The sequence below is a fragment of the Trachinotus anak genome, unplaced genomic scaffold (genome assembly GCF_046630095.1).
Source record: "Trachinotus anak isolate AG129_WGS33_773 ecotype Australia unplaced genomic scaffold, CSIRO_AGI_Tana_v1 ptg000008l, whole genome shotgun sequence".
In the NCBI taxonomy this organism is placed as follows: Eukaryota; Metazoa; Chordata; class Actinopteri; order Carangiformes; family Carangidae; genus Trachinotus; species Trachinotus anak.
Window position 1 is genome coordinate 17,527,770 of NW_027273859.1, and position 26,703 is coordinate 17,554,472.

The 26,703-nt window shown below is 39.1% G+C and overlaps 1 protein-coding gene across 7 annotated transcripts in view; it reads left to right on the plus strand.

Annotated features, from left to right (window-relative positions):
* Positions 1–26,703, plus strand: part of grid2 (glutamate receptor, ionotropic, delta 2) — a 509,848-nt gene that overhangs the window by 107,502 nt on the left and 375,643 nt on the right. For all 7 annotated transcript variants that reach the window (XM_071483176.1, XM_071483174.1, XM_071483175.1 and 4 more), the window contains one exon: positions 23,424–23,579. In XM_071483176.1, the coding sequence (XP_071339277.1) occupies positions 23,424–23,579 (156 nt within the window). The remainder of the gene's footprint in view (positions 1–23,423; positions 23,580–26,703) is intronic.

Here is a 26,703-nt window from a genome sequence, read left to right on the forward strand (position 1 = left end):
CTGGCCCACCACATCCTAGGTGGCAATATGGACAAAGTACAAAATATTTATAGTGGCTTTTTATTCAACAGTTTAAAACTGTGTTTCAACTAAAACTTGTAGCAAGAGTTCATCGAGGTAAAACTGAGAGATGAAGAACTGTAATATCACATGTCTCTTCACACTTCATATGAAATGTGACAACTGTTTGGCATACTCCCCACTTGAGGAGGAAAATTTAACTTTGTTCCTATTGTCAACATGTGAGGGGTAGCAGCCCCTAATCTGACTCCTGACCACCACGCAGCAGCTTGAATACCGAGCCAAACCCCTGTTTTACCTCTAAATTTATGGGAACAATATAATATGTGGGTGGTGAAGACACTTAATGGCCAAACCCACTGGCAGTACTATTACATCTGCAAGCCATTAGAATCCCTGTTTGTGTTTCATAGAGCTCATAAGCTTATAAATATAAGATGTGTCTGAATTCTCTCACCTGTTCACTCATTCACTACCCTCTATGTAACAGATAGTCAGTGGTTTAAGTGAGCCGTAAATTGGGATTTCATACACTTATCAATTAGCACAATCACAGACACATATAATGTGGCACCTCTATAAATCTGCAAAAAGTCTGTGCATTGTAAAAATGCGATGCTTGCTTTGTGACACTGTTAGCAGAAATTCCATGCATTGGAGACTGATTTTTTATTCCATAAGCCTTTTCCACAGCAAACATTTCCACATATCATAGAGAGAAGGACACAAGGGTTATTGATAGCGTGAAGATGGCTCTTGGTGTTGCCAGAGGACATGTTTTCCTAACAATGCAGCGGCAGATATCACAGTAGTTATGGTTTCCTTAGCTAACATTAGTCAATAAGCCAGTGGTTGTCAAATCTAGGGGCAGTATCGCTACGGCAACTCTTGTTTATACCTTATCTTTTGTTGTTACTACTGCTGTTTAAGCCTGACGGCTGTGTAGATGCAGCTTTTATTGCACGCTGTGCCAGTAGAGTCCACACCAAAAGATGACTTCAGAGGACTCACTGAGCTTGTATACAAGGGCATGTTACCCAGTCCCAACCACCCCTTGAGTCCCTGGATCTTACACTGACAGGAGCAAGGGTTGTGGGTGCTCAAAAATTAAATTGTTTGTTTATCTGTAATGATTATTGATTTGCTCCTCAAAAAGATTTGGGGCTAGACAAAAAAACATTCCTGGCTAAGCCCTGGAAGACAGATTTTGACAACGCCAATATCTTGATGGAATTGGTTGAGTAGAAGCAACAGTTGATTGCATTTCACTGATCTGCAATATTCTGAATATTCTATATTAAGTTCCTTGAAATTACTGTCCTTTTCTGAAGTTTCAATGTAATAGCTGTGTGATTAAAAACCAAAGGAGCTGATATTTTATCTGTGAATGGAGCTGACTAGGTGTCTTCAAGTTATGTAACTGTGGAATTTAAGCCATGAGATGGTGGTCACTACTGCCAAAGCTGGTCTTTGGAGTCTGATGCAAATGACATTTGGTTTTTCTGTCCTGGTCAGTGACACTTTTCCAGTTGCTGCTGTAACCCATATTGGTCTGGTGTCCATAGACAGCTCATGTTTCAATATTCATCTACTCACATTTACAGGTTTCTTTCACTGATGTAGTATTTCCCCACAGCTGTTTCATGACATACCACAGCCCATCAGAGATCTTATAGTGTTTAATTGTTTGTGGCAAGTTCTGACTTCTTGAGACTTGATAATTCTGACTACATGCTCTGACAGCCAAGCCACCTGTGTCTGTACTGCTCTTAAATTAGATCAGTATTCCTTTCATCTGCTCCTTGTCACCAATGAACAGATTGTTCTGGAGAGCCACTCAGACCTGCTTCATCTTCCTACATCTGGAATAAAACTACTGAGTGTATTAAAGGCATTGTCATTGTTATGCCTCTGCACAGGCGACAGCCAGGGCTGGAGGCATTAAGTTTTCAGGTTGTCGGTCTGTATATTGTGAATGCGATATCTCAGCACAGCCTTGAGGGAATTTTGAAATTAGATTCAAAGGGCAAGGTCACTGTGACCTCTCAAAACACGCTTTTGGCCTTGTGAGCACAATATCATGGACTCCTCAGGGGAATCCCTTCAAATTTGGCACAAACATTCACTTGAACTCAAGGATAACATAATTAGATTTTTATGGTCAAAGGTCAAACTTCAAGGTCATTGTGATCTCACAAAACACATTTTTTGGCCTCATGAATGTGATATCTTGAGACTGCCTTGCCTTAAGATTTGGCACAAACAATCATATGGAGTCAAACTCTAATCAAAGATGATACGTTTTGGTTGTGAATGTGATATATCAGGAGCACCGCGGAGGGAATTTCATTACATTTGGCACAAACTTCCACTTGGACTCAAGGATGAAAGTCACTGTGACCTTACAAAACGTGTTTTTGGCCAAAATTTAGTTCACAAATTAATTTGCTAATTATGACACTATTACTACTACTATTACACAAATGTCAAATATTCATGCAACCATGTGGTGACAATTCTAGTTAAATATGTTGCCAGAGTAACAGAGTGAGACTTTGTTCATAAACTGTCAAGCATTTGTTTAGCACCAGAAAACACATTAATGTTAGGCCTGCCTTTGTCTCACTGTATTACCTGTGTTCTCACACAAACAGAACATCTCAGGCCTATTGCATTGTGGCCACAAACCAAACACCCAGTTGGTTGTCTGAATTCCTTTTCTAAACTTCCCTCTCTAAAGGGCCAAAATTAGATTTGTGTAAAACTACACATTGAGTGGAGGTGTTCTTGTTGATGAAATTGCTCAGGGAAACTGGGCTTCTAATCTTAATTTGATAAAGAAAGGACTATCTTGTAGCATAAGAAAGATGATTGGTTGCTTCGGGAAACATAGAAATTGAAAAGACAAGATATGGGGTATCTTTTGCTTAAGGGTTGAATTAGATGGTATGAGACCAGACAGTTAATACTTAAAAGTGGGAGCAGTATTAGAAGGCTGTTTAAAATATTGAAGTATATCTGGCAATACACAACTGTAGTTGTATTGAACAGCACCAAGATATTCAGGTGTGTTGCTGTGTTCATGTGAAGTAAAGTGCCATGGGCAACAGGCAATATGTACCTTTTTTCCAATGTGTTTATTGTATGTGAAGGACAACATACAGTAACAATACAACAGCTTGGGATCAGAAATACATACATTACACATACTCACACAAGCACATATACTCACACTCAATTTGCATTGCTAAGGGCAAGCTGAAAGACTTTCTTCAGCTGTGGGAACCATATATGCATATCGTAAAACATGGAAATGTGTTAACAACTTTCTTATAAGTGCTTATGAATGTCTTATAGTTTACCAAAAAGTGTGTTTATAATGCTATTAATAACACTTATGTAGTCTCATTAACACATTATAATGTTAAGAAGCATCTCCTTTCTTCATCTATGGGTTAATTTGTATTCTATCTTATCACATGCTTCTTAACATGATTACGTGTTAATGAGATTACATAAATGTTAATAATAACATTATATACACGCACTTTTGTCAGACTACAAGCCATTCATAGGCACTTATGAGAAAGTTGTTAAAAGTTCACAGATTGCTAAAGAACATTAAAAGCCTTAGCCTTATGAGTTTATTACAGTTGTTATTAATAGCATAGCATTTATTGAGTTTGAAAATGTTATATTCTCCCTTATATGGGATTTAAATGCTTTCATTTTAAGCTAGCCATGGTTTCATCTGTGTTTAATTTAACAAAGGCTTGATCTTGGAACGGATAAACTTGTAACTCCCATAGATACTGTTGCATGGTCTCTAATTATTATACTATTACACCAGCCTTTTTTGACATTGGACATAAATTCAATGGATGTTAAAAACTAATTAATGTGTGAATGAGTTTAATATGAGCTTTATTTAGTTAGCTTTTTTTTTAGGTTCTGTGCTCTCTAGATTTAAATCAATCTTAGATCCTCCATATAATTAATAAGTGTTTATCCAGTTTGTACATAGGTTATATCAATTTGGGTGGATCTAACCACCACTGAGTCTGGGAATATGGACATTATGAAGGTATACATAATTAATGGCAAAATCATAAAGAAATAATGAGATCAAACAGTGGACCGCAGGTTATTTGTTTGCAGAGTCACGTAACTTAATGCTTTCTTGCTCAATGTATTGTGCATCTGATGACACATGGTAAAAAGATTCCACAACTTCCCATTAGCATGTCAAACTCATCTGACCACCTTTGCCAAGCTAAGATCTCTTTACAAGACAAGTTCAAGGGGTATCATTTGCACTAAATTTGAATTTCCTCTGGGTAATATGTCAAGAAATTTATCAAAGCCCCCCAAAAAGACTAAATCTGAATGTGATGGAAAACTTGGGCTAGAAACAGATTGGTAAAGCAGATTGGAATTTCAAATGCAAACCTCCTGGACTAATTTGCATGTGGTGCATAGCAAATTGCTTTTGAAACTCACTAATCTCAAAATGAATATGCCTCCAACATAATTCTGTCTGTCGATTGTTGCAGAAACAGGGTGCCTATTTTTTTCTCTCTGTACTGCTTTCAGCGGCTATTTTTATTCAAAGAGCTGAGTTTTAGAAAGACCAATGTGTATCACATGATTATCTCCTAAATTATGAAATGGAACATTTTGGGATTAGGCTATATTACCTCCCTCCCTACTCCCTATTTCTTTCTTTTCCCCCTCCCTTTCACCTTTTTTCCCCCATTTTTTTTAACCTTCCCATGCTCTTGCTCTTCCACTCTGTCTATTATGTATGTTGGTTACAAGGGGGTATGTGCATTACAAGGAGGTGATCAGCATATCACGTTACACATTAATGTAAAAAATTGACACATTTGAACCTGCACAACAGCTATCTGTTGTTGCCGGTGCTAAATTCTGTTCACTGATCAGTGGCCATCACTACAATGCAAGCTGAAATGCACTGGCAGCTCCCCCAATCTTTACCTGAAAGTAAGCAAAAGGGATATCTTAAATTGAATAACTGATAGCTGTTGCTAATCTGGCTGATACGACTTCAAATCAATATCATGTTACTTTCAACTTTTTACCTAGATTCTGAATACTAAACGATTACTTTGGCGCTTATCGGTCTCTCTCTTTTTCTGAGGCATGCCCTCTTCGTAGTCAGAAATGTGATTGTGTTCCAAGCGATTAAACAAAATGGTGGTGTTACCTATGGTCGCCATGTGGCATTCACCACTGGTAGTCATGACTGATAAAACACAATCAGGGGGTGAGGTGGTTGTCTTCATCATTAAAGTCTCAAAAGCTCTGGAGTCGTGTGGATGCCAGGTGTAAGCTTAGCAAAAGGGATGTATTTTAAAACTAAAACATATTAGTGTGGACATATCCTTTGGCTCAGTGGTTGTGCTCATAACCATATCTGTAGCTTTGCTTTGAGTGAATATGGTTAACATTAGTTGGATATGGCAGAGGCACGTGACCAAACACAAGGTAGTATTTTCTTTTAGGGGACAGTTAAAGAATGCATGCATTAAATATTAACTGAAATACAAACTGAATTAACTGACATAGGCAAAATTAAGTTGGTGAGAGAGAAATTTCTAAATGTCGGTTTTGATACTTTTTCGGTTAGTTGCCCAGGGCAGGCTATTAGTTTTGCTGTGTTCTCGACTAATTCGATATTATTCCTGAACTGCTGATTAAATGTATTACCACTTCCATGATACACCAGGCATTTGCGCATGTAGAGTATTCATCATCTTGTATGTTATCATATGTGCACAGACAACAATAAATAGCAGTGTTACCTCTGGCTTTGTCCACTCTACTCCCCTTGGGATGTTTTGTTTTGTTTGGATCAGATGGCTTCCTGATTGTGCAGGAAAGCTGCTTTAAATGCAGCCAGTACATCAAGGTCACTTGCATTTTTCACAATGATGTGGATGTTCCAGTTTCACTGACAATATTATAGCCCCACATCTGATGGTGCACATTTAATTATGTGTCTCTTACCCAGCATTTCAGTGAGTAGTATTGCTGTTGTTTTATACAACATCCTGCCAACAACCTGAGTGCACCATTTTTCCCTTTATCTGTAGAAGCCAGAGGTTATCCCTTAAACGGTCTACAAGTGTTTTCATCTTGTGAAAATGTCAAAGGCCTAAAATGTCAAATGATGTAATATGTCTTTTTCTGCATCTTGTCCCTTGTAAATGGTTCTTGAAATATTGTGCTGGCTATAAAAGGTTGGCCTTTTATCTGTCAACACCATTTGAAATACACCTCCTCATGACATGGCTACCTAATTTAAGTCTCTCTTAAAGCCAAATTCAAGCATGTTGTCTCATGGGTATCTTATGTGTACCTTTATGTGTTTGTGATGCTTAATCACCCCCACTGACAAACATTGGTTGGTCAAGAAGAGGAAAACAACAGCAGACATCTGTTGTCTGGGGTAAAGAAGACTCACACCGACTGCACCAACCCCTGTCCACCTAAATATGGGTGACAAGATCAAAGGAAAATCTAACATGGTACCTTGGTAAGGTGTTGGGCCACCACTTGCAGCAAGAAAAGGTCCAACACTCCTTGGTATTGATTCTGGTGCTGTCTGAAATCACTCACTCATTCACTACTTCCAACTCACTTTCTAGGGAGTTATACTGTCTTTGTAGTGAGCTCATCAGCAAAATGAAAAAACCCTTTCAGAAACTGCTTGGGTCATTTTCTTCTTCATTTTTTCTTTTTTTCAACACAAGCGCAATGCATGATGGTCTATATTGCTTGGTTAGTGACAATCGCTTGTACATTACTTTTCAAGATGCATTGTGAAAAACTGTTACTCCATTATATGGGGTATAATAATTCTCACTATGCATTTGGGCAGCACTACAAAATGAGCAGTCACTATATAGTAGACTATGAGCAGTGAGTGTTTTCGGACACAGCCTCTACAAATCTCTGGAACTCTACCAGAGGCATGGAACACCATCCTTCCATAAGATATTGTTCAATTTGGTTGAGATCTGGTGAATGCAAAGGTCACAGCATATGATACACACCATTTTCATGCTCATCAAACCATTCAGTGACCCCTCATGCACAATGGATGGGGTCATTGTCATCTGGTTTCTCCACTCATTTTTCAGGTCTTTCCTTTGTCACCCATGTGTACATTTTTTATAAGCAGGAAAGTGATTGTAGGTGGTGTTGAGTGGCTCACTTATACACATTGTAAATATCAGGCAAACACACTCAAATAAATACATATCCATACTTACACGCAATCCACCACCTATACCTCATGTACAGTACTCTGTGGGTGCTGGATCCTGAGGACCACCCACCTTACCGCAGTGATGAATAAAACAACAGCCATTTGGACCTGTGTGTGTGTGTGTGTGTGTGTGTGTGTGTGTGTGGAGAGAGGTTCTGCTGATGTGCTGGCTTTTAAATGAACTCCTCTGGCTGGCAGTATGGCAGCTTCTGGGTCTGGCTGATGGGAGTGCCTGTGCTCACAATTGTGTCTACATGCATACATGATAACTTGAAATAAAATTATCTGAACAGAACCAGCAGCAGCAGTGAATGACTACTATCCACAGAAAACTACGCTCATCAATATAAATTATATATATACATACTATTCAATTGTGATCAAATGGGGTAAACAAATTAATATTTTTGTTCACCCCAAGTGATTTATTTATTTATTTTTAGTTTTAGCAACTCGGTTGTTCCATTCTATTAAGCTTTGATCTGTGCACACAACTTGAAATGGTTAAACTAAACATTGCTTCATTGAATCATTGAATCACTGAAATTCTTTGAGATAGATACCTGCACAAAGTTAAGGAATTATTGCAAATTATATCCTGATTCTGATCCTCAGAACACACACTACCTCTTTACCATCCATTCATTATGTACTGAGACTGGTGGAATCCAGCTAAATTACCACAGAAAATGTTTGACAGTGCTTTGAAGATTGAATTCTAGTGGACAAATTAAGACACTGCCACAATGAGTGTGCTAGAGAGGCAGGTGAAAGTCTGCATCTGTCACAGATAAATCAGGAAAGTTTTAAAAAAGTTTCACTTAAGATAAATGGAGCAGAGAATGAGGGCATACTGGGCATGGATTGAGACTGTATCCTTCTCCACTGTTCCATCATGAAAGCTACCCCCAAATTCCCCTCTCATGGATACCTTCAGTAATGGGTTTTGTAAATTTTAAGTCATTTATTAAGAATTAAGAAATTATAAATAGAAAATACTGTGCCCCTTTTTGCAGGCCCACAGGAAAACAGGGATTCCATGGATGATTCCTTTGGCAAATTTGAAAAGGATCTGTATTACCTTAAATATTACTAGGAACCTGAGGAATCTGAAAAAGTGTGATTGGGGTAAATTAGATTTATTGCTACTGTTCAAAGGCAGGAAATATTTTATCTAAAAAAAATGGCATCAATGTTGGCCTATGCCATTCCATTTTCCAAATACCAAAAAAGTAATCCATGATGGATGGGAAGAATAGGTGGCTGGGACAAAGGCGCAAGGAGACAGCCATTTTGCCATCCATCGACCCTATTAGTAGACCATATTTTCAAAGACTGTGTTACAATGGGGTTGTTCTTAACATTGTGTAATGATAGAGGCATCAGATAAAACAGGAGGGCAGTCAGGGATGTCAGATAGGAGGAATTTTGTACCATTTGTACCCAAATTGGATTTTCAGCATGCTTATTAGATTGAGCACAAAAAGCGAGAGCATGTTACACACCCAATAGTACAGATGAGGTAAATCCATTCCCCCACTTGGTCCTGACTGCTTCAAATAAATAATTCTAGGGCTCTTCTTGTTTTCCATGAAATAGAAATTATTTTTATTTTAATATTATATTAATATTATAATATTATTTTAATATGAAAATGATAATTATATTAGTATAAGAATAGTTTGAAATAGTAACAAAAATTTTGGAAGAATATTTTTACGGCATTAATTCTGCCAGCCAAAATGATGGGCAGATGGGAACAACTCCCAAGTATATATCATGCTTATATAAGGACTTCAAGTTTGCTTTAGACAAGTTGGCAATACCCTTTGCTATTACCACACCCAAATATTTACACAAGTTTGTTGTTAGTTTCAATGGCAAATGTGAATAATGAAAGGCTTCAGGCAGACTTGCTGGTCAGCAACATTTAGCTCTTCAACAAGTTTAACTTATAACCAGATATCTCACCATATTCTTTCAAAGTAGGCATTAGCATGGGGATAGGTTAATTAGGGTTTGAGACATATAAAAATGGGTCATCCACATATAAAGACATTCTGTTATCCACCTCTCCTCTAAAAATTCCCCCATAATCCTTGAGAGAATGCAGAAAAATATCCAAAGACTCGTTTGCAAGAAGAAATAAAAGGGGGCAGCCATGCTTTGTCCCTTGTTGCTGGGGCAGATGAGATCTAAAGGAGTTGATCTGCACAGAAGCAAGTGACCCAAAATGTGAAATTGTCACCTAGGCCAGGTCTCGCTGCCACCGTTAGTCCCCCCAACTCAAACACTGACCAGATGATCCACTCTCCAGCAATGTCTTTTTATTGTGAAGACTGCTCACATACACTTCCAATATGAATTCTACTTTATACTGTGTGTCTCTGGTTGCCTGGCTCTATTGGTGCACATAGCCCTGTCACTCTTATTCTCCTAACAGTTCAACAGACTCTGGTGGGCCACTGTGGTTGTCTTCCTCCTGTGTGTGTCTGTGTGTGTGTGTGTGGTGCAGTCATCTGTAATCCAGCACACTACTGCTTTTAAAGAAGGAATATGAGTAGGTAACAAGCAGCAGCTGATCAATCAACTCACCTGGCACTGCTTTCATAACCATCTTCCCACCTCTCCCCTGCGGCTGCATGCCGACCATGCCCATCCCCACACAAACATTCCAAGAACATGAAACTCAGGTTTGACTAGCCTTGTGGTTTACTTCTATGATCAGAATTTGTAATTTGTCTAGAAAGCCACTTATTAATGAAGGGTCACCTTTGGACTCTGAAGTTTAGAGATAAGAGATAAATAATAGTGACAAATTAATTGTCAATTTCATTATTAATTAATTAATTAATTGTTAATTTGCTGTTCCTCAGAACGAATTTTGCCAGAAGCCCTGCAAATTTCAGCTGTAAGTCTTGATGCAGCTGCCTGATGTCTCTGATCAGCCTGTTGTTGCCCACCCTTCTCACCTTTCTCATACAATCTATGTATGATCTGCAGTAGTACTTTAGCCATTTCATCAGTGGGAAGTAAATCAAACTCTGATTGGAGAGAGATCCTTTTATTGAAGAGGCCTGGAGAGGGTGTTAATGAATGCTGACAATCTATTTCTAATATCTAATCTGAAGGCCTTTAAAATGGGGGTGGGTAGATTTAGTATAAGAAACTACTTATCAACCAAAAATAAGCTTCAAGAGCTTCCCATGGTGTTCTTTTTGGTACTTCTCATTATCATCAAAGAAACAAATTGTATTCAACAAATGCACTCTGTCAGCAAAAAATTATTCAATCACCAGAAAGCATCTATTTATGCTGAAACACATTGGGCTTTATTTTAACAGTCCAAAGGTGTAGAGCACATGGCGCAAATGTATTTAGGGCATGTCCATGTTGCTTTTGCTATTTTAAGGACGGAAAGAAACTGTTGCTACGCCAGGTGCATGGTTGAAAAGGGTTGTACTAAATACTCTTAATTAATGATGGGAGTGTTTTGGACATAACATGCACTAAAAATCAGAGTGCCATCTGCCGTTCCCTTTTAAAGCCAGGTATGCTTGCACCTTGGTGGATTGCTTTTATAATGGTGCAGTGTTTCACACAGAATTTGTTTCTATTTTGGGTCATTTGATAACATTTTGTGACTAACCAGTGAGCCCAGTCCCAGCACACGCATGCAGCAGCCCTGTGCACCCTGAGGGGCAAGGAAGGGCTAAGTGGATCTGTACGCTCTGCACACCTCTGCTTAGATGGATGCAAATGTATCTGCTATTTCAACAAAGTGAGCGCTGGACAAGAAAATTACAACTGCGTCGGTCTGGAACTAGCGAAGACACTTATGTTGTGCTTTGCAGTGCTCTGCGCCCAATGTAAGATAGGGCCCCTTGTCACAAATAATATCTGCTTCATAGTCACAGTGCTTGACAGACTTTTCAGTCAATAATCAATATGTGAATCAAATTGGTGGATGGGTAGAAGAAAGGAAAGCAACTACCAAATGGATTTTTTAAACTGTTAATGGTCAACAATCCCACAGTATTTAAGAAAAGATTGTATACTCTTTGCTGACCTCAAGAGTGAATGAATGGGTTTGGAGGATCTGTCTGTCTTGGGGTTGAGGACAAAGTGAAAGAGTATTCAAAATTATGAAAAACAAATCATCGTCATTGCAATTTGGGAGCACATATAGAGATATACAGATTAGAATAATCATTATAAATGTGCAAAATACCCACTCTTGTTTCAAACCAGCACTGCCCTGCCTTTTCAACTTCATGCATGAATTGTGTTATCTATATTCTGGATACAGGAGCCAACAGCTATATTTAAACACAATCTAAAATGAACAGAATAATTTATATATATAATTTGGGACAGCATGTTCTGGGAAATGCCTCCCCCATGAATTTAATGGGACAGGATTCCTCTGCTCCCTCCTGGATGGCAATGAACCTGATGTGGTGCCAACGACTCCTGCTTTCAAGATCAATACATTTGTCCTTTGTCCTCTTAGCTGCTTCAGCTCTTATGTTCTCAATAAGTCGAGGTGCTCCAGTTGTTCACTGCAGTCAAGAGTGTCTGTGAGATTGTGTGCCATGCCAGCTTGCTTAGCTTTCACTGGAGCATGGTCCTGATGGAGTCTGTTTTTCTCCTCTCCCATCTCATGGCACAGGCCTTGCATATTGGTGGTTGTCTCTGAACATTTGGCCACAATTTCTTGCAACAGGTCTTTGTGAAGGGTGAAACTTTCTGACATTTGGTGTGTTCGGAAAGCCTCATGGGAGACCTGAAGCTCCTAACAAAAAAGTTAGCTCAGCTGTCTGTCGTGAAGCAGCAACCTTTGGGGCTGAAAAATGAAGCCAACATGGAAGTGCCAAAAACTGCTGTTCCTCAAATGGCCACTTGAACCTGGCTCCAAAAGCAAATCGATTCCCATAAATGCCAGTGTTAAAATACTTAAATTTACAGCAGAAATAAATATGTTTACAGCCTGGTACAAAAAACGGTTTTGGTCTCAGTAGCTAATTTACCCCTTTGTTGCAAGTGTACGGGGAGTGAATTTCTATATAACTCACCTGCTACATTTTATTAAGGCGTAAAGTTATGCATAATTGAGGGAGTGCTGCTTTGAGTGACAGGTGGGTGAGTGCATGCTTGCTGTAAGCCAGCACCAAAGTGTCAGCTCCATCTCTTCGCCCATTTTTCAATTAGTCGGGAGTAAGGCAGAGTCAGGCACTGCCAAAATGATGCGGAGCAGGCTACTCTGGGCTTTAAAACCTCTCTTCAGAAACCTATGGGTGATGTCATGGAGGCTACACCCATCTTAATATACAGTCTATGTCTGTCACTCTTGCCGCTCACTAGTTTATTTATCTCTGTGTTTGTGCAAGGTTAGATTAGGTGGCCGGTGAGTTATTAAGTAGTATCACATTAAAATAATTTAGCTATGGTTATCAAAGTGTGTAAAATGTGTAGAAAGAAACAGGAGATATGAAGACCTGCGTCTGCTCCATACCATGACAGTACATTTGTGCTTCTTTTTGTGGCCCATAGGGCTGCCCATTTCTAATAGATTTGCAGATGGAGGAGCTTTATTATGCTCTTTATGAGTTTTTAAATGACTCACTGCTGGTCATGAACATTGTATGCGTGTGTGTGTGTGTGCCTATGTGTGTCTGTAATAGTAATGAATATGAGCGAGGTGGGTGCAGGTTTGGAACAGAAGGTTTTCTGTGGGGGTGGTAGTGTACTGAGGAGTGGCCTTGGGAAAGAGGGCTAGAGAGATAAAGGAAGAGAGTGAGAGAACATGATAGAGGGATACTGAGAGTGGGAAAGAGAGAAAGTGTTTGAGGTAGAAAGAGAGATAAACGGATAAAAATACAGAGGGAGACAAAGTGATGGAGAGGAAATGAGGACGACAGGAGTGGTACTAACTCAGCTTTATTGTGTGTAGGCAGATGGATTGATGATAAAAAAAGAACAAATTAGTGAGACAATTAATGAAAGAGAAAGAAGTAGATAAGACACACACACACTGAGTGTATTATTGATGATGCATAAAAACTGCTATGTTGGTCATAGGTCAGCATAGTGGTTATTTAGAGCCGTCTTATATCTGCAGGCTACCAGGTACAGAGGCTTTGTTTATGAAGAAAATATCCCCTTGAGCCTCTATACTGGTGTATATGTGTGCCTTTTTTCACATTTGTATTAGTGTTACTTTTGTTGTATTACTGCACAGATAATCCAGTAGGGGAAGTGCTTTTCTTTGTAAATCCAACTCCAGCTGGAGCAAGGCTGCAGCAGCATCATCAAGGACAGGAAGGAGGAGTGTTTAGCTACTGAATTGCTTGAGTAATGATGAACTGAACCCTCTCCAGAATTTCTGTTGGTTGTATAATAGGGCAAAGAGGACAGGAGGGGAGACTTTAGAGAACTTATGAAAAAAAGAGAAACCTAGCAGATGAGGAGACAGAAGGGATAAGATAAGATGAAGGAAGCAACAGAAGAAGGTGGTTGGTTAGAGTGAAAGGAGGAATGGAAAGATGTGGGATGAGTGGATAAGAGTGCCAGAGGATAGCAGGTGAGGAGGGACAAAAAGTGCTTGTGAATTTGTGGAGGAGGTAGAGGACAAGTCCGTGGTAAAGGATAAAGATGAGACGGATAGAGAAGAGGGACTTTGTGATGAGAGAAAAGAATGAAATAGAGCAGTTTGATGGAGGAGAAAGCTGATGAGCGAGAGAGACAAAGGGGAGGAGCATTGTGATGTTTTGGAGTAACAGTACATATCTAGAAAATTGAGATAGTATAGGATTTGATAGCACAGGGACCAAGAAGGAATGTAAGAGTCTGAAGATCATGAAGACATGCAGTTTGGAATGGGGAAGGAGGGCAGGAGAGGGGGGATCCTATAAAATCCATTTCTCCCTGAAATATAATATGACGTTTATGATGTGTACAAATCTGGAGCTTCTTACCAGCGCTTCAGGCAAAATCCTCCCAAATATTCAGCATTAATCAGGAGAGTGAGCTTAAAGACTCAAGGTGCTTAAAATGACTGGCTTCTTGCTTTAAAGGCAGATTTGAGAGTTCAGTTTCCACACAGTTTGGTATGTTAACACTTAACAGAATGAAAGAAGAATACTTTATTTTCTTTTCTGCTTTTTTCATCTTCTTTATTTCTGCCCACTTTACATCTTTTATTTGTTTCTTCCTGTCTAATGCTCTTCAGTCTCATTTGTCTTTATTTGAGTTTTTGTCTTTTTCTCTGCTTGGCGCTTAACTTTACAAACACAAGTCAAATACTGATGTTTTTTTGTTGAAGAATGGACTTTACCCATGTCTGCCCACTATTTTCCCACCAACATTGTAGTGAAACTCTCTGATTTCCACATTGTTTGCAAGTGAGCATGACAAACAAACTTGAAAACTTTAAACTTGTTTGACAGAAGTAATGACTCAAAGTGTAATGTATATTCACTTGCCTTTTAAGCCAGTGACTGTACACTATACTTTTATGGTAATGCATCAGAAATTCACAGGCTTGGATCGTTGTGTTCAAGTACTGCTATTCATGATGTCGGTGTTTGCTTCTTGTCTGACCTTTGGGTTTTATTTTCTGACAGAATAACATGAATATTATGCTGTTAAACAGCTGACCCTCAGGTGTTGGAACTTCCCACCTCCACTTATATGTGCCAGCAGATGCTTTAAGGTATCAAGGCTTATAACTGCATTGCCAAACAATGACAACTCATCTTTGACAAAAGAAATTAAAAAGGAAAAATGCTTGTTGTGTTAGATTACATATATCTGCAAGCTGATTTTCACACTGTTCTGGCACATCTGAAAACAATGGCTGCTTGTAGTTAGAAAAAATGCATGTCTCTATAATCATCAACGACAACAAAAAACATTCTTTGGAAAATGGTTGACAGTACATATGATTTATTCTATATGCTATACACATGCAAAAGCATCTGGTCGATTCTTAAAGCAAATGTCAAATACTTCTTAATTAAATCTGTCTTCCTGTTCCTGGCTCTTTCACTAACGTCTTATCAAGGCTGTCCAAGCCAGGGCAAGTTTACTTGGATTAAATGTCACACAGGGTGTTACATTCAGCAGTGAGAAAGGGCAGTGGAGAGGACAGGGGTAGAGAGCAGGGATAGTGAGTAGCATGATGCTTAGGGAAATGGCATTAAGCAGAGAAGGATGTACAAAAGGGGAAGGGGTACAGGGAGATAGGGAGACTTGAGTAGTAAAAAGGGTGGGGGATGGAAATAAATGAGGAGAGAAAGGGAAATGGGTAGAAAGGTAACAAGGGTATGGCAAAGGAGTAATGAAGAGGAGGAGAGCAATGAATAGGTGGAACAAAACTATAAAGCAGAACAGCAGCACAAAGAGAATGAGGTTAAGGTGGTTATATTAAAAGGGAAGAGGAGAAGAGACACGGAGAAAGAAGTCAGGGATAAGGAGATAAAAGTGAGAGGTGGGGTAAATTGTACAGGGAGTGAGAATGTGAAAGTAAGAAAGTTTACAAAGACAGGGGGATTACTTGAACATTTAGAGCTGGAAAGCAAGAAAATATTTTTTATGCAGCATGTTGATATGAAGGAGAATATAGAGGAGCAGCAAATTGCACAGAAGCTGTCAAGGGTATACACAGGTACACTGAATATACAACTTTTAGAAGGTACATTGCCATCACCCTAATTATCATTTACTATACCTTGACTGGGGCTTAGAAATACTCTAATATCTGGCTCTCAGCCACCAGCTGTACTGTTTTAAAATCCCAGGCAAGCCTGGCTTGACCGGAGCTGAGTCAGCTTGTTGTTTGCAAACAAGCTGGACCTGGCAAAACTGGCCAAGAGCTGACATGAAGGAGCTGAACTGAAGGGAAACAGAAAGAAAAATGGTGCTGTCTATTGTCCTTTACTTTGCTGGATTCACGCTCACAGACTGAATCTAAACGTGCCGTAGATTAATTGGTTATCTCTAAATTATGTTCAGCTTGCTGGCTAATGAATGGAGACACAAAACAAATCCTCCACCCACTCAAAGTAGGTTCATTTGTGTGGGAGGAAAGCCCTGGATATCTACAGCAGATATTTCCAAAGGAGGGAAACAGACTGAATTCCATCTACATAAGCTGAGGGGAAAAGGTAAGACAGGGAGAGAGACATGGCAGAGATAGCAATGACCTTGGCACAGCTTGGTGTGACACTGTGTGACACAGAGCACTGGAGTGCCACTGAACTATGACTACAAATTCTCCTGGCTGCTCGCCCCCTTAACGATGGGGCAAATTCATTTACACACCTATCATGAAAGAAGAGAAGCGAGAGAAGGGAGAGAGAGACAGAGAGAGAGAAAGCAAGAAAGAAAGAAAGAGAGAGAGAGGGAAAGGGCAGAGGGTGAAAAATGTAGAAGAATGAGAGATGTTTCTGCACAAACCAGGTGACCTGGGATAGTTCTCCTTTAATACACAGGGGAAATGAACTGGAATCTCGTGGCATCCTTCTGTAATGCAGCCATTCACACACACACAGACACAGGCATACAGTTTGCAGGTGGATATGCACATACATTCACACACAATTCAAGTATGCTCAGAAACTGTTAACCAGGTAACAATGATTTTGGCCTGCAGAGACCTTGTTCCCAATAGTCTGTCATTGGTGAAAAACCATATGTTCTATCATATTAAAGTAATATGTCAAATACAGTAATATATATTATATGCAAATCTGCAATACACTAAGGTACTGCATATGAACAAAGATTGTCAGAGATGATTCAGTATCTTGGGTATATCTTGTGTTGTATCAACATTTCTGCTATACAGTGTCGCTGGTGCTGTAAACAGACACAATTCTCCTGCTGACCTACAATATTATATCTACACACATACACAGACAGACAAAAAATTGATTACTACTCCCTATACCCTCCAAAACCGCATGAACATTATGTGAGTCTTGTGTCAGCCCATATGATAAATATTAGAGCTGTTTTCATATCTGTCCCTATCATACGACACTGGCTTGCTCTGCTCTCCTGTGACCATTAATTCTTTGTCCTCCCCCTTTTCCTCTCCCCCTCTTACACACACACGCACACGCACGCGCGCGCACACACACACACACACACACACACACACACACACACACACACACACACACACACATATATTAATTCTACTCTGTCCTCCCAAGTGTCAAAACGCACTCCCTTCCAGCTCTCACATCACTGCTGTAAATAACAGCCTGTTTGTGTGTTCTTGCATCTGTGTGTGTGTGTGTGTGTGGGGACACTTCACACTGCAGGATGATAACCTCCCCCGTTCATCACCATCATCACTCAGCGCAGCCGCCACCTTGCTTTCATCATCACATTGAGACAGCAACACTTCGGTCCAGCCTTGTCACAAGTCAGCAATACATCACCCATGTGTATATGTGTGTATGTGTGTGTATTCCTCCATAGTCATTATCCTTGTCAGTCTGTCAGTATTCCTGTCACATTACTGTCATCAGCTGCAACCTCAACAACAGGTGTGAGAGTAAGTTTGAGAGACAGTGGAGCATATCCCCCGTAGTCTTTCAAAATTCTTCAGTGCCCTGTTTAGGGTTGTTTGTGAAAAAGGGAGGGGGTTTAACAAAAAAGTAGAGCTTGAGTGAATTAGAGTAAAAGGCCAGGATGCAGGTGTAGAGACAGAGTCAGATGGAGAGGGATTTGGCACAGCTCATAGCTGTTTAAAAAAAATAAATAAATAAAAATGGCACACTGATAGCAAGCTCAAAACCATCGGCTGAATTGAATTACAAGAAATTAATTTTGTTTTAAATGTTTTTCATGACCTCATCTGCCCATGCAGATGAGATCAAGCCCCCTCTTCTAACATTAAATCGTCCTTAACAATCATTCCTTCACTCATGCTGAATGATTATCCTGAGAAGGAGCTGGCTTAATTACTGGGTCTTTACAGAGTGTGGGAACATAATAACTCTGCACTGGATGATGTGCCATCCTAATTTGTTCATTTAATAAGGAAATTGAGCTGTGTTTTGTACATTCAACAATGTGCCCTTGTCTGCCTGAATGACATTATCTGATTTTATATAGTTACTGGGATGGCTGAGCTGTATCAATTATTTCTTTTTAAAAAATGTTTAAAATGAATATACCCACGTTTCTCCTACTGGGCCAACTGGACTGAAACTATTCAGTATCTTGATATTAAAAGGCAGTTTTGATCAGAGCCTTCTTCCTATGAAAGGTGATGACTGTTTTTGCAACAGGTCATAAAAGGAAACAGACAAAACCATTTTAGCTGTGCTAGCAGCATGACTCTGTGGGTGGCACTTTTAGTCACCTACTTCGGTTCAGACTGAAATATCTCAAACACTACTGGATGGGTTGGCATGAAATTCGGTTCATATCATACACATGCATCTGCGGTTTTGTCAGGATGAATTGTATGCGATTTGTTGATCCCATGACTGGTCACTCACTGGATGAATTTTTCACTTATTTTGTGAAATATCTCAATATGTTCTTGATGAATTGGTACTCTTCTGCTGTAGTCTCAGCATGTGGGTCACTTCTTTCTTTCTTTCTTTCTTTCTTTCTTTCTCTCTTTTTTGAAATGTATCAACAATTGGTGGATTTCTTTGAAATTTGGTTCATAGTTCTCAGATAATGTTTCCCATTGACCCTGGTGATCCCCAAGTCACAAATACAAGTTTGATATTTGTGGTGATCCCCTGACTTTTCATCTAGCAGCATGATCTGGTCAAAAATTCATCATATAATTTGGTTTAAGACTAAATACGACAAAACTGATGACATTCCCATCAGCCTTAGCTGGACTTAATGTTCATTGCTAATTAGCAAATGCTTACATGCTGAACTAGGATGGTGAACATGGTAAACATAATACCTTAGCATCAGCATGCTAGCATTATCATTGTGAGCATGATGGCATGCTGATGTTAACATTTAGCTCAAGGCATTACTGTGCCTAAATGCAGCCTCATGGCTGTAGACTCTCAGTTTAGCTTAGGTTGTGATAATAAGAATGAACCTTTGGTGAGACTCATGTTGTGGAAACCAGACTATTGACTAAGAATGTGCATGGCTTAGTATACCATGGTAAAAATAAAGCTGATGTGAAAGCCCTGGGAAGACCTGCTTGGCCATATATTGACTCATTAGCCCATTATCGTTCTTTCATCTTGCATGATTTTTTTCATTCATGTTGTTTGCCTGTTTTGGAAATTATTTAATGATATTTTAGATGCTTTGATCCCTTTCATCAAGGGTAAATATCAAAGAGCTTGTGATGGAGATAGTGCTATGTAATGCTATGTATTTAGCAGGTTTAAAATCAGAAGGAGAGAGAGAGCTAAAAATAATTTATGATAGTATATGCAGCTTTTTCCTGCATAATTTCTTCATCAGTGCTTAAAAGTTTACAAGGTTGTAGGTAATTAATTACTGATTAATTGCTCTATTTAAAGTCAAACATTGTTGTTACAACAAGAAGACTATATGTAAAAGCTAATATTACTGAGATTCAAAAAATTATATTGCAATGAGCACAAAGAAGGAAAACTGAAGAAAATTCTACTGTCAGATTTATCAGTTATTTGTGCTCCCTTGTGACAACAGGCTCCCCACCTCATTTTTCTTCTACCTCCAGCATCCCTCATCCATCCCAAGTGGTTATTTGGCAGGAAGGTGACAAACAAGTTATTTATTACCTCTGTACCAACATAAACAAATGAGGAAATGATAACCAAACACTTGACCAATGACAGACATTTGACCAGTACCTCTTGACCAAACAGTCAGGGGTCTCTACTCTTGGATTCTGCCTCCATTCAAGGTGTCCACTGTTGTTGATGCTGCTTTGTGTGCTGTGTGTGTGTGTGTGTGTGTGTGTTTGTTTGTGTGTGTGTGTGTGTTTGTGTGTGCGTGTGTGTGCCCGTGTGTGCCCGCCCTTGGGGCGTCTGTGTAAAGCAAGATTCAGTGCTTTTATTCCCTGGTTGATTTATGTTGTGACGTTTGCCTTTGCGCTCACAATCACATTACTGGAGAGGATGTAGAGACAGGATTGTACATGTTGTGTGTGTATGTGCATGTCTGCGTTTGTAAATCAGCATGCAGTGATGTTGTTCAAAAATAAGAGGCAGGGAACAGCAGATATATACCCATCCTCCTTTCTGCCCTCTCCTCTTCACTTTTCCCTCTCACACAGTTCACAGTATATATGAATTTCTTTTCCACAATATAAAAATAACAAAATACACATTGAGAATATTTGTGCATATGGGTGTCTGACCACATATCAAGGAACACTGGCTATATTACACATTCAGAATTGCCAGTTTGTAAATGGACAAAAAGGACTTCAGGAAATTTTATATTACTGGATTCTTTTTCATACATAGGAAATGATATTTAAAGCACATTTGAATGATGATTCAAATCAGTTTCATTGGACTGTAGACATTTCTTTCTGTCACATTGTCTGTTTGGCTCTCACTCTCACCTACAGTTTTCCGTATCTGCGTTGCCATCTGTGTGTACCTCCTCAGTGTGCCTAGATAAAAGAGTGTGGTTTTCTGATAAATCACTGCACAGATGCAACAGCAAACAAAGAAAGATATAGAAGAAAGAGAAGGCTGGTAAGAGATCAGGGAAGAAAGAAAGAAGGAAGAAAGGAATATTACTGATTAATAGCTGCAATATGGCAAACATTACTCCACTTTAATATTCTGCTGTGTCTGCTGTGGTCACTAGATTCAAAAAACATATTTCTGGTGGGATATTTCAAAGTGAGAAAGGAATAAAACAATCAGAGAGACGACAGCACTGTGCAGCTTTTAACATATTTCTGGAAGCGTGAGTAAGGGTACTATGGCAACTCGCAAAGAAGCCATTACAGTGAGTTTTTTTTCTGCTCTTTTTTTCCAATTAATTTTTGTCTCCAATTTAATTACAATTTTTATGCTGTTTATACTGTAAAGTACAAAAAACATAGATGTGAAGTGTTCTGACATACGAGTGACTAAATGTTTCCACCTTTTGTTTGAACTTCCTCTCCAAAGCATCAGTTCAAAGCCATGTGTACAATCTGCTCCTCTCCTCCATCAATTTGTCCTCTAGACATACACAACCTAACATTGTCCTCCTGTGTCACAGAACTAGTTAAAATGTGTACAAATCCTTCCCCACCAGTGTCACCTTCAAGCTGATTGGAACTCCATTCATAATTTATCTCTTTAATGGAATAGTTAATGAGTCTTTGTGTTTCACTCTGTATCGCTTTGTCCAGGCCTGTAGGTCTCACCTCATCCATACTGCATGATTATAAAAACAACCAAGAATCAATCAGTGGGATGGTATTTACAGTTGCCAAATGCTGATGGATCAAATTATTGAGGGATACATATTTCATGAGGCCTTGTGATGAAGAGGCAGTTAGCATTTTGTTCCTAACTGACTTCAAACAGCAGCTAGTTTTGAATTTGGTGCGTGTTAAAAAGCTGTGTTGAAATTACTTGTCCTTCAGAAGTTAAATTTGATCAACTGTTCATTTGAAATAGAAGGAAGAGAGTAAGGTTTCAAGATTAATACCATCCACAAATTGTTTTAGACTCTGTAATTACCTTATAGTAACCAGCACAGGGTATAAGCTACACATTTTTTAGCTAATTAAGCTGGAAAGTGGGTTTCCTAGACACAAATTAGAATACCACTCTTATCATATTAAAGTGATATATATATGTATGTATATATATATATATATATATATATATTTTTTTTTTTTTATACGCACTTTGCACTACCAAGACGGCATATTTTCCTCAGTAAGTTTGGCCTCTGTGGGAATTCAGACTGTAACCTTTGTGGTATTAGCGCCAGACACTGCTCATTGAACTATACAAGACCAATTACAGCAACAGTCCTCTAAATGTGGCACAAAACAGCCCTCAGCCAATGTAGCCTGTGTGGTTATTAATGGAATTTGCAACCTGTGTCTCGCACACGCACATGCGCACACACACACACACACACACACACACACACACACACACACACACACACACACACACTATACAGTATAAGGCTTATTTTCTGGTCAGTGAAATACAGTTAGCAGTGCTTCACTGCACTGACTTAGACAATTAGTGGTCCAATGGATTCAGGGGATAAACTGGGTTGAAATTAGAGGCTAAAAGGGTAGAAACAGAGAAAATGATAACATGTGGTTAATTGTGTGTAACAGGCCAAAGCAAAGACCAAGTCTCTACCAGCCAGTCAGTGTCCCATGTTGCCTCCTTCTGCTGTCTCACCAACACCACAGGTTGATAATTATTTTAATGACTGATTTCACATTAAGTCGCAGGAACTTTTTCTGCCAATACAGATACTAAAACTCACCAGTCACTTCCTTCATTTCCCTTTGTTCAGCAACCTTGGCTGTGTCAGTGTGTCCTTGGGCAGAGTTTGATCTTAGATTGAACGCTAATGTCGACCCATTTCTCCCTCACACCCCTTTTTTCAGAAGCTGGGTACCAATTTAGGGGCTAGATACAAGAGCTCACATTTCTAGTCTTAGTATGTCACAATAAATCAAAGGTTCTTCTTCAAAATTTACGAACTCAGTGGTTATAGATTTTGCAGCCCTCAGTATCCCATAACCTATTACAAGCTGGTCAGCTGTTTAAAGGAGGTTTCTGGCAGTCGTTCTTACATCCACTTGGGTGAAACATCAGTTTTCATATCGTAAACTTCAGTGTCATTGTTTTTTACACTTTGTCAGTTGTCTATCAACTACTTGGAGGTCAAATTGAATTTTTTTTATACTTAACAGTGTGTCACAGAACTCTTCAAGCCATAACTAGATTGAGGTTGCTATAAAGTTAGACCAGCTGGGACAGAATGGAAGGTTGCCTGGGTTGCCTCAGTCTCTGGAGAACTTAGCCACAACATTACCATATTTCTTTCTCTACCCTGTTTTCTATTCCAAAAGTCCTTTAATAACTGAGTAATAGCTTCCTCTTTTCCTTTCTCCTTCCTTCCTTTTCAACAGGTGCCATCTTTGATGAGTCAGCACGGAAAGATGACGAGGTGTTTCGCCTTGCCGTGGCAGATCTCAATTTGAACAATGAGATCTTGGAGACAGAGAAGATCACCATTTCTGTGGAATTCGTTGATGGAAACAACCCCTTCCAGGCTGTGCAAGAAGGTAGGATGATAAAACTGTGTTGTCTTTAACATTTGTGCCTGGGATCAACAGGACCAGATGCTTAAGTCTCAAAGTAAAATTTCTCCTTTATTTTTGTGTGGACATGAAAGGATAATTTAAAAAAGAGGATATTAATTTGCTTCTGAGGATGATTCTTCTTTGACCCATAAAACTGAATTGAAAAGGCCTCTTTGAGTATTCATCCCATCCCATCCCATTCAAATATGCAACAACACATTTTTCTTTTGCTCTAACCTTGTTTAAGCACAGGTCTGTGTTTTGTTGGTTATTCCAAGTGTCTCTGAACAGTTTATTTACTATGGGTTACTTCCAGTAGCAATGAGGCTCTTCGACGAACTTGTCACTGTTTTTGTCGACGGCGTCAATAAATTGAGAACAGTGAGGCATGGGGAATTAATTTATGTTGAAACACAGCATCAGAACATTGGCAAAAAATCAGCCTGCGTCTTTAATGTTTTAATGTTCCCTAGTTTTTCATGCATGGGTTGCATGTCCTCTGAGTTGACCCGTATCAAACAGTCAGCAGAGAATGGGACAGTGTTTTATTTATTTTCTCTTGCCTTTGTGTTTTGGTTTATGTTGATGTGACAGTCAATTTATTTAATAAACTTTGGAATGTTACATATTGAATATGCCAAAGCATTCCTGTCAAAGAGTTACACAATGTTGCTGCTGATTCACAGCCGAAAACAACAGGATTGATTTAAATTGAGCATTTACTGTAAAAGAAAGCTGTGTAACACAGCTTCATGAGGTCAAAAACCTTATCTGACTAATTCAGCGAAAGACTCACAGGTGTAAAAGTGAAGCATTGGACAGTACACATGAGAATCAGTTTTGCTACATATATTTAATGAATCAGGTCAGCATTGCAATTGAGGACTATAGGAGTCTTGTGCTACTTCACTTAATCTTTTTTACATTCACATTACCAGGAAAATGAAAATATTTACCAGATAGATTATTGAAATTTCACTAGATTTACAATATTTTCTGTCAGCAAATGGAATATGTAAGAGCAAGTTATGCTGTTTAGTTTTGATGCAAGTTTGTTGCTAACCTCTTCTAGATACAGTGCATCAAGAAAGTATTGAGACCCTGCACTTTTTGCACCTTTTGTTATATTGCAGACTTATGCTAAAATATTTTAAATTCATTTCTCCTCTCATGAAATCTACACTCAATACTCCAAAATGACAAGGAAAACAGAATTTTAGAATTTTTTTTCAAACTTATTCAAAAGGATAAACTAAAATATCACATTATCATAGGTATTCAGACCCTTTACACAGTATTTAGTTGAAAAACCTTTAGCAGTAATTACAGCTTCTTGAGAATGATGCTATAAACTTTGCACACCAGGATTTAAGCGCAGTCAGGTTGGATAGGGACCACTGGTGGACAGACATTTTCAGTTCTCTCCATAATGTTAGACTGAGTTCAAGTCAGGGCTCTGGCTGGGCCACTCCTGCGTCCTCCTGGCTGTGTGCTTAGGGTCATGCCTCGTTTCTTCCAGACATGACGCATAGAATTGAGGCAAACTAGTTCAATCTTGGTTTCATCAGACCAGAGAATCTTGTTTCCCGCAGTCTGACAGCCCTTTCAGTTCTCCTCTTTTCACTGACGAGAGGTTTCCGTCTGGCCACTCTGCCATAAAGCCCAGATTGATGGAGAGCTGCATTGATCCTTCTGAAAGTTTCTCCCATCTCCACACAGGATCTCTGGAGCTCAGCCAGAGTGGCCAACAGGTTCTTGGTCACCTCCCTTACCAAAGCCCTTCTCCCCTGATCGCTCAGTTTGGCTGGGCATTCAGCTCTAGGGACATTCCTGGTTGTTCCACGCATCTTCCATTTAAAACTTATGGAGGCCACTGTGTTCTTGGGAACCTTCAGTGCAGGAGAACTTTTTATAGCCTTTCCCAGATCTGTGATGTGAAAAAAGTGAAAGAGTCCAAATTCTTTCTGAATGCACTGTAAACATGTTTTAAAAAAAACTAATTACAAAAACCCACTATGTTACATGACTGCTTTAGAGAATCTCAAAACCACGGTTATATCATTTCGTTCAAGGTTTTCAGTTGAGAGCACATCTTTATTTGTTGGTTTGATTGCTCTTAACACATCTGTTAAGCTGCTAGTAGCAGTCTAGCTTGCTACCAGGACACACTGAGAAAGTGAGGATGAGTGTTTGGGTAGTCCAGGGTGGCACTGCAACATCACAGTGATCTGATTTTCAGTGCTGTATGGCAGGCACTAACACACAGCAACCATGACATACAACATACAATAGAAACATTTAGTCAGACACAAAATACATGCATACTTAGACTGGCACCAATCCCAACTCATGATATTTTGTAATTCAAAGAAATAAGAGCTGGAGTTGTTTAAAGAACAAATTAATTTGTACTTCAAACAAGTTTGTGTACATTTCAAAATGAATACTGGAGTCATTTATTATTGGGTCAGTTTTACACCACTAAAAGACATAAGACTGAAGAATCATTGTGAAGTGTAAAGTGGTCAAAGGTAATAAGAAGTTAATTTATCAAGTTGTGGACAGAACAAGAACTCACTTCTTCGACATAATTCAAACACTGCAAAAATAGTATTGGCATTGCCCGTATAGCTAATGACTCATCTGACAAAACGGAGGGTGTGTCACACACATTCTTTTCAACTAGAGTGCATGAATAGCTAATTAGGGCATTTGTTTTTGTGGTTGATAGCCATCCAAGAGCTATTGTGAACTAGGTGAAAACCCAGCAAATTATCTTCTTCTTGATGTTTTGTGAGAAACAGCAATGGTTTTCTTCAGAAATGCCAATGTTGACTCATACTTGTATATACAGTATCTTCAGTGAAGACAGAAATGTTTTCTATAGAACTTGTGTGTTCTATAGAACAGTATTACAAGTAGGGATGAGCTTAGTGGGCTGACAGTCAGGCTGCCTGGTACAGATAGAACTGCTGCCCATATGGACCAATATCTATGATTGGAGAAACATATTGCATTGCATGTAAGTTTCTAATTGGGCAGCCAGCATGATGGCACTAAGTAAAATGGGATGCTAAAGTGAATATCTTTGTGTGTCTGTGAGATG